This window comes from Chionomys nivalis, chromosome 13 (assembly GCF_950005125.1).
Source record: "Chionomys nivalis chromosome 13, mChiNiv1.1, whole genome shotgun sequence".
Lineage (NCBI taxonomy): Eukaryota > Metazoa > Chordata > Mammalia > Rodentia > Cricetidae > Chionomys > Chionomys nivalis.
In genome coordinates this window covers 40525350-40534678 of record NC_080098.1, presented here as the reverse complement: position 1 = coordinate 40534678, position 9329 = coordinate 40525350, and the positions used below count along the sequence as shown (strand labels likewise).

Below are 9329 nucleotides of genomic sequence, written 5' to 3'. Positions count from 1 at the left end.
AAGACAAGGCCATTTTGTGAACAAGCTTATCACAACACGGGTTGAAGAATCAGTTCAACCTAAATGTTCACTATGCAGGTATATGAGGAAAATATTTCACAAAAACACAGGATATACACTCTGAGCGACTCTATTGTATTTTCATGTTCAGGGCTTTGCAACCATCTGAATCAGTTTCACTACCCATGGCCGATGAATGAAACCACAGTGATAAAACGTAACTGCCAACATTTAACTTTCCTTTGTTTATATCCTCTTTATCTCACAGAGAAGAGTGTGTAAATTATATAGGTGCAGCAAAAGTTAAACATATTGAGAAAAATGTAATGAAAAACTAAGTTTTTATGGATTGAATTAAAGAAACCAAAGGTATACTTAAAAACAACCAACACCTTCCAGGAAATCTAGTCCAACTACTAATTCTCCACCTGCTGCCAGCAATAGGAAAAGAAAACTTGGTCACTCTTGAAAGTCCCAGAGTCCTTCTGGGAAGAAAAGGTAATTTCTGAAGGCATTTCCAGGTATCTACGTACACTAGTCCTGATAACCTAAGGGCCACCGCCTGCGGGGACAGCCAGGGAGATCCAAGCAGGACGCTGCACTGTTTTCACCTCCCTCCCAAGGTCACCCCAGAAACTGCTGACTGGGACTAATGAGGTCGACCATATTTTAGAACCTGAGGTCACCCAATCTTCCCTTCTCAAGGGCACTGTGTTCTCATTGGTTCCAGCTCCAGCCAGGGGACCAGGTGGCAGGAGCTGACCGGTCTCTTCCCTCCTTTGCCATCAACACCACAAGATGTCCATCCATGAGGACACTCGGTTCCTTTATACCTCAGCAAGTGCTCAAGAGTTTAGTGGGATCCTAAACTGTTTCAGAAACTTCCGAAGATGAAATTCTAGATGCACAAAGACCTTAAGCTCCTTCTTAATTTTAGAAGTCCTGTATTGATCTAACCACTTGACTCCAGTGATTGTTTTTATCAATTAACCAGATAAAGTCAATATTCTTATACTGGAGTTTTATCTTGAGAAAAAATTAGCAAACATAAGTGATTTGCTTACTTCAGCTTCTGGCACACAACAGAAGATCAGTCATTGCTAATTTCTCCTTCCCATTCCAAAGAACGTGTTTCCTTTCTTTCGGGGTCCCTCATAATCCTCACATCTCTACACCTAAGCAAACTTATTAAACAGAGCTCAAATCATGCATGAAGAAAGCAGGCTCCCAAGAGCCACGAAACAGTGAGTGTCCACACAACGTCACACTTCGAGTGTAATTGTTGTAAGTACTTTCAACAAAAACAAAACAATGGAGAGAGAAAAATAAAACCCTGAAAAGAGAGAAGTAAACGGTTATAAAAATATTTGCTGTAGAAGTAGGATGGATCCGTAGGAAAAGGCACTTGTCACCAAGCCTTACCACTCAAGCTTGGTTCCTGAAAGTTGTCCTCTGTCTTCCATACCCTCACACCCCAACAAATAAATGCAATTTAAAAGAATTAAAGAAAAAAAATGTGGTTTGTTAAAACTAAGAAACCTACTAGAACTTCACTCTTTTTTTAATTTTTTTATTTTATTTTATTTTTTTAAGATAGACTCTCTCTATGTAGCCCTGACTATCCTGGAATTCTTTATGTAGACCCGGCTGGCCTCAGTCTCACAGAAATTCACATACCTCTGTCTCCCCAAGTGCTAGGACAAATGAACTTAACTCGTGAATGTGCTACACTATGTTTTTAATACTAAAGTAGCAGTTTTTGCTTTGCAGACCCTATTGTCACAGAGGATAGGGACATAAAATTTTGACCAGCCCTAAATAGAAGAGATAGCAGTGACTGACTTCCCTTCAGTATGAGTGCCCAGATTATATAACACAGGTGCCTACCTTTTCCGTGATGTAGAAGTTTGAGCTATCAGCATGCTGCAGTGCAAAGTATTCATGGTTGGCAAGAGACCACCTTTAAAAACACAAGTATAAATAATCAGAGACATGAAAGTGGCACTTTCTGGTTTAGCAGTTTTTATAGGACTGAGATGAATTAAACTCTCTAGAACTAGAATTGGCAGAACAGTACTTTTTACAAGGCAGTAAGCTCCCAAGACAAAATGGTATGGCCCGCCCTCACTACCCAGGCCCCGGTCATCTCATAGGTGATTGCCTAGGTCTAGTCCTACTCTAACACACTAACACAGGGCGGGGGTGGGGAGACGCAATGTTCTTCACTCTTTTAAGACTGCAACAGAGAGAGAAAAATAAAGGACGTAAACACAGTTTACATTATAGGCGGTTAACACTCTTCAGCTGTCTCGGAATCCAAACTCTCACTTGGTATAGCTGTCACCTATTGGACCACTCCAATTAGGTGTTTCAGGTCTTACACATTTATAGGGAATATTCCAGATAACCGGTTCTGCTGTGCCAGTCAACACATCGCAGATAACTTTCAAATGTGTTCTCCCCTTGGATTGTCAGCTCACGCAGAGAAGTAGGAAAGCCCCATGGCATGTGAGGTTCTGCATCTTCTCTGACACATGAGTGGTTTCAGTTTTTTTCAGATGGAGTGTGTGCTTAACCCCAAGAACCTTTAGATTGCTCCCTACTGGGAAGGCCAAAGAGCACGACTCGCCAAAACAAACAAAAGCAAGCCTACGGTGCAGAACACCCGGCTACTTCACAGTCGGCTCTTGGAGGAAGAATGGTTCAGACTAGCAGAATGGGGTGCAGCCTGCACACAGGAACTGTGGGTGACTCTGGACAGACTGAGTGGTGAGTTAGGAACGTATGTATGACTAGCACTTATTTATAATGCTGTGAATGATGTTCGCTACTCCATTGCAAGCATTTTATTTGCCTAGTCTACACAGACGAGAAGGCCTCAGCCGAGCTCCCAGTCACACTTACCCATCACAGACTTCCTTTATTATTGCAGACAGTGGTTTTTTCTGGGAGGGGGGAAAAAAGGAAATACGGTCAGTTTCATTTCAACATTTTAAACAAAAAAGAAGCTACTAATAAAAAAAAGTTTAAGCGAGGAAAATTTACATTTGCTGCTCATAGCCGCCAATAGATCTCTTACTTTTCTCGGGGTAACAAACCACGAGGTGCCCAATGAAATTTAACTATTCATTACCACTCTGGTCCTTGGTTCTATACTGAGCATTATCGTCGTATTTAAGTTTGTCTTATTATTAAATGGGAGCCTGTAAGGTCACGCTGTACATGAATCAGGCATGCAGCCCTTTGGGTTTTTTGCAAACAAGCTTTAATTCATGATCTTTTATTAAGATTTATTTTATCTTTTATTTATATGTTGGGGGGCGGGTTCATGTGCACACAGAGGTGACTGTAGCCCCCTGGAATTGGAGTTACAAGTGGTTGGGAGCCACCTAATGTGAGTGCTGGGGAACTTAACTTGGGTACTCTCGAAGAACAATGGGAAATTCTAATTACTGACCCATCTCTCCCGCCGCCGATCCATGATAATTCTATGAGAACATGTGGCAAATGGCATTTGGGAGACAGAGCATTGTTCTTGCAGGTATGTAGACTTTTCACCCAACTGTGGCCCCCAGAGAAATGCGATTATGACACCATGTGCCGCTGCGTCAACTGGTGGCTGACCACAGCTGTGCTATTGCTCTAACTGCCACAGCTGTGCTCTGCCTGCCCCCATGCAGAAGGAATGCACTGAGGAGAGACAAGCAGACACTAGCTGTCAGCAAGGGAAGAGGGATGAGAGGAGGGTATCAACCAGAATAAACCCCAGACAAGGAACGGATACCAGGAAGAGAGGACACAAATCCCAACCCACAGTTTTGGGCTGGAAAGGCACCCATTAAAAAAGTGCTCCTGCCCCTCTGAAGAGCTAGCGGCGTGGTACCCAGAAATTCTGACTCAGACTGGCAAGCTGAGACACTAGCAGCCTACTGTGTCTGCAGTGTAAGCTGTTGTTAGCTTAATCTTCTAAACAGCACTAACTGGTCTGTAAATGAGGAGAGCTGCTACCCAACCTGAAGGCTGTTATGAAAATTAAATGATTATAGCTAAATAGGAATTACGTTTAAAGAGTAAAGAGTTCTAAAATGGTTGGGTTCCTTGCCCGCCAGTGTTGCTGACAAAGCTCATCCTTGGCCTTGAGCAAACGGCTGCCTGTCTACAAGGGAGCTCGAGGCGTTGCTCCTATGGTCCTCCACAGGCTTCAGTAGCCCCCTGAAGGACTGAGCTGATGGGCAGGACTCCAAAAGAACTCACCACCACATTCTCCTCCATGGACACAAAGCGATATCTGTCTCTGCCTGCAGCTCTGCACATAGCAGGTGGGGAAATGGAACCAGATGGCTTTTTTCTTTAAGTTTTTCTTTTGTTTAATTACTTAGATACATATGAATAGACATGGTATCTGCACTTGTTTGGGCTACAGCATGACATTTCAATACATGCTGCACAGTGTGTAGAAACTGGCTCCGGGTAAATACATACATGCATACATACATACATACATACATACATACATACATACATATTTCCCTAGACACACATCATTTCTTTGTGTTGGGAACACTCAAAATCATTTTTACTAGCTGTTTCAAATTTTTCAAGTAATTCTATTTTAACACAACTATCCCACTGTCCTTCAAAACATTATAGATTGATTATTCTTTTTCCTGGGCTAGAGAACGGCTTACTGATACATCGTCACATACTTTGAGGGTTGGGTGAGGCTCTGGGTTCAACACCGAGCACCACACTAGAATTAGACTCTCCTATTCAGCTACACCCCTGTCTCCACTAACCATCCTCTCTCCGTACTGTGTACACACCCCATTCTAGGCTCCAGCAAACACTATTTAATTCTCAACTTGAGATTATTTTAATGTCCTCATGGTACTTAAAACTTTTATTTGGCTTTTCAAATCTGACTTATTTCATTCAGCATTATGTCCAGGGGAACCAAGGATTCTTGGGGAATGCCCAGAATCTGGTATTTTCGACACCCTGAGTTGATTGCATTTTAGAGTAAGGAGGAAATCTTGACTTGACTCTAGAGTTCAGTTACATGTTGTACACGCCCTCGCCCTCTGCCAGGGCCTGTCCACTGACTGCATCTGTGAACTGGAAAGCAAATGTGTTCTTAGAATCAAATGGCAAGAAACTTTATGAACAAAATTTTCTCGGATACAGGCCTCTAATTCCAGGATTCTGGAGACAGAAGCAAGAGGATCTCAAACTTAAGCTCAACTTGGGTTATACAGTAAGACTATCTCAAAAATTAAAAACAAAAAATATCAAACAAGCATAAAGGTCCTTCTAGTAAGATAACAACTTTGTATTTCCAGTTGGTAGACCCCTCAGAATATGAGGACGTAAGGATGGGTTCTAGCAGAGAGTCCCATGGCCCCAAATCTTACTCCTTGTGCTATCAAAGACAAGACCTAAATAACAAGACCAGGCTCCAGTCTTAAATCATACTAGAGAGGGAGGTCAAGCCAAAAGGGCATGGTTGCTGCAATAGGACAAGATTTCCAAAGCCACTGTTCCGAAACAAGCCGATCCTCTAAATCTAGGACTCAGACAATGACTTGGGTTTTAATTCACATCAGATTCATAGACACAGAAGCCAGTTTAAAAAGACTCTGGGATACTATTATATGTGAAGGTGGATATGTGAAAAGAATAAAGACCTTAAAGTCAAAAAAGCTTGCAAACTCAATACAGAAAGATGAAACAAAAACTCTCACCACAGAGCAAGAGGAACAATGGTGAGCTGAACATTCAAAATTCATCTCAGCCAGTTAAAATGCCTGTTACATAAGGATGGGACAGGATCTATGGCCCACTTTCTGACCCTTCCCCTATCTGCTCTAATCAAACAGCCCATAGCAGTTCACAGCTTCCTTTTCCTGTCAGTCTCAGCTGACACTGTTGGTTGCTCTAGGAAATCATTAGCTCCCACTTTTTCAGGTCAATCAAATCTGATATCCGGTTGTAGTGTATGTGCTGTTGATAGTCACAACAATATGTCACCCTAATCACCTCCTTCCTCTCCTCTCTCTCCTCCTCGGAACTCCTTTTCTCCAGAACTCCTGCCTTCTCAACCAAATTCGATCCTTAGATGAAGCCTTCAACAGCATCTGCCACCATGGCATCCTGAACTCTGCTTCTCCAGAACAAGAAGCTTCTGTAACATCAACCCTTAATTAGTAACTGCTTCCATAACTTTACAGTCAGCTCAGACTTATTGTCTATGAATTCCTACACTCCATGTACTTATTTTAGCAGGTCTTTCAGGCACATTTCTGAGAACTTGTTCTGCTTTTGCCTTCTGCTCCCTTCCGTGACACAAATATTTACAAGACAGCATATCTTATGGGGTCATTGCCATCATCATAACCTCTTTCTCTTTCCAAGTTGTACCTACCACCTTCGTTCTGGGGTGTAAGTCCCAGAGGCCTGCAAATTAAGTCTCCACGTCTCTAGTCTTATTTAAAAAAAAATTCAAATTTTCACTCAAATTTTACTCGTGTGTCTCTTCTAACATCTTACATGGATTTTTAGTGATCACTGCTATCTATGAAGTATATAAATCCCTAAGTTTGACATGCAAGGCCTTCCACGGTCTGTTGCCAAAAAAGCCTTCTCTGTACTAATGACCTATGCTTCTAAATACTGTGGATGACTGAAATAAATATGCTAGATCCACATTTTCACTGAATCATGTGCTCTGTTGAAAATGCTCCCTTTCTCTTTTAACAACTGAGATCTTACAAATTATTTACCATCCATATCAAAGCCATCTTCTCCAAGTAGATGTCCCTGATTTTGCCAGAAAGACGTAATTATTCTCTCTTTACCTAGAACAAAAATGACTCACTCCTGAACACTTTGCATATTGTCTTTTCGTCTTGTCCCCTGAAAACGGGGCATCTTAGTTCATCTGTGACTTCTCCCATTCTCCACCCTCCGGACAAGTATCACAGTATGTAGGTGCCAGAAGAGAGGCTCAATGGTTAGGTTAACTGGAAATCCAAAAATTAACTTGTCTTAAAAACCAACATGTTCATAGAGTATTTGCCTGCTTAAACTGAATCCTGGGTTCACGTCTAAAACCACTAGTCAAATAATCAAGATAAAAGAACATATAAGTAAGAAACAAACTATTTTAAAGGAGAGATGGGAATAATGGGCAGGTTTCCCACTTCTCACAACATTCTCCACTAGTGGGTGGCTCTTAGCAGCTGTTGGCTGTAAGCTCCCAGATACACAAAAGCTATTGCTACTCAGCACAGATTCGGTCTCCTGGGAAATGCAATGCACGGCCTGGAGCCAGACAGCTGATGAGGAGAACTCTGCGGATGATAAAAGAGATGCAGACCACAGGCCAGCACCATCAGCAAGCAGTACCCAAAAGACAAGACAAACTCCGCTCAAGTTAGAATAAGATACCAAACCGGAAAGTCCAGGGCTGGCATCATAGTTTTCTCACTTCCTGTTTAAACCTTTGAGTTAGGAATCAGTTGGCTCACTGGCCCATGAATTCTACGCCGATCACCATTTTTGTCAATGGTCTAGCTAGGTAACACTTGTTTAAGATGTTTTACGAGTTGTCACTGTCTTCAAGATTGGGAGAAGAGGGGCTGGAAAGATGGCTCAGAGGTTAAGAGCATTGCCTGTTCTTCCAAAGGTCCTGAGTTCAATTCCCAGCAACCACATGGTGGCTCACAACCATCTGTAATGGGGTCTGGTGCCCTCTTCTGGCCTGAAGGCATACACACAGACAGAATATTGTATACATAATAAATAAATAAATAAATAAATAAATATTTAAAAAAAAAAAAAAGATTGGGAGAAGAGCGACTTGAGCGACACATTGGGCCATAGCTTTCTAAGATTTGCTGAATACTTCTTTCACTTGGCGTCCTAGTTTCCTTCCTGCTGCTCGGATAAAACACTACGACCAAAGTCAGCTTGAGGAGGAACGGATTTCAGCTCACACTTCCAGCTCTCAGTCCATCGCTGAAGGAAGTCAGAACAGGAACTCAAGAAAGGAACCTGGAGGCAGGAACCGTGAAGAAATGCTGTTTGCTGGCTTCTTTGCATGCCCATGAACTTGATTTCTTATGCAGTCCAGGGCCACCTGGCTAGGAATGGTGCCAGCAAGACGTGCACTCCCACCTCAAGTAAAAATCAAAACAAACACGCCCACAGGCCATTCTGACCCAAGCAATTGCTCACTTGAGGCTTTCCTCTCGGACGACTACAGCCTGTGCTAAGTTTACAACTAAAGCAAACTAGAAAAGTCATTGAAAGAAAAAAGCAAAAAACATTAGGTGCTATGGAACAATCTTTGTCCACCGTAAATATGTGTTGCTTTCATTGTTAATAAAAAGTTGATTGGCTGATAGCTAGGCAGGATTTTGGGGGCAGAGAGAATGCAGGAAATCAGGAGGGCAGAGTCGGAGGAGCTGCAGGACAGACTCAGAGAAAACAGGACATGTACAAAACGAGGTAACAAGTCATGAGCCACGTGGCATAACTTAGATAAGAAATATGGGTTAATTTAAATTATAAGAGCTAGCTAAAAATAAGGCTAAGCAATTGGCTGAGCATTTATAGCTAATATTAAGTCTCCATATGCTTGTTTGAGAGCCAGCTGGCAGGACAGGGCTGAATGTCGGGACACAGAGAAAGTCTGCCTACAATTAGGTCTAAAATATATGCCAACACCCCTCCCCAAGAACTAAAAATCAGTTTTCGACTCTACTGGAAATCATTTGGATTCAAATGTTGGAAGTAAATTATTTCATCTGCTTAAGTATATGTATCTCCACACTCATGGAGCTAAATTACTGAAGCTTTTGTTTGAAAGTTAAAAGTCCCTTTCCCAATCACACAGTGCATGATTAAGGGGAGAAAGGCAGCCCCGCATTTCAGAACCTGGAGCATCAGACAGTGGCCACATTCGTGCATGCAAGAGGCCGCGAGCCTCAATCTTTTCTCCTTTCCTTTCAACCAAAGCAAGTTGACCCTTTAAATACCGTAACACACACTCATCTGTTAAACGAACTCTGTGTTTCCCTAGAAACCTGATTGGCAGGACATCATGTGCATATATACTTAATGACTGAGCTTCTTATTCTTCTCGGGAACTTATTTATCGTCTTCCTGTGTGTGTCTGGACTTGTGCCTTGAACCGTGCACATGCTGGACAAGTGCTCTGCCACTGAGTTATGCCACCGGGAAAGGGAGCCTTCTTTTAATGGACTTATTCTTCTCATTTTATCTTTTACTCTTCAAGAGAGCTCTTCGGTTTCATTTAATTGATCCAA

At 42.2% G+C, this 9329-nt stretch overlaps 1 protein-coding gene across 4 annotated transcripts in view; it reads right to left on the bottom strand.

Annotated features, from left to right (window-relative positions):
- The window catches only part of Elmo1 (engulfment and cell motility 1), a 522491-nt gene that overhangs the window by 401609 nt on the left and 111553 nt on the right, over positions 1–9329 (bottom strand). For all 4 annotated transcript variants that reach the window (XM_057787434.1, XM_057787435.1, XM_057787437.1 and 1 more), the window contains exons 3-4: positions 2905–2945; positions 1888–1960 (exon numbers count right to left, since the gene is read on the bottom strand). In XM_057787434.1, the coding sequence (XP_057643417.1) occupies positions 1888–1960; positions 2905–2945 (114 nt within the window). The remainder of the gene's footprint in view (positions 1–1887; positions 1961–2904; positions 2946–9329) is intronic.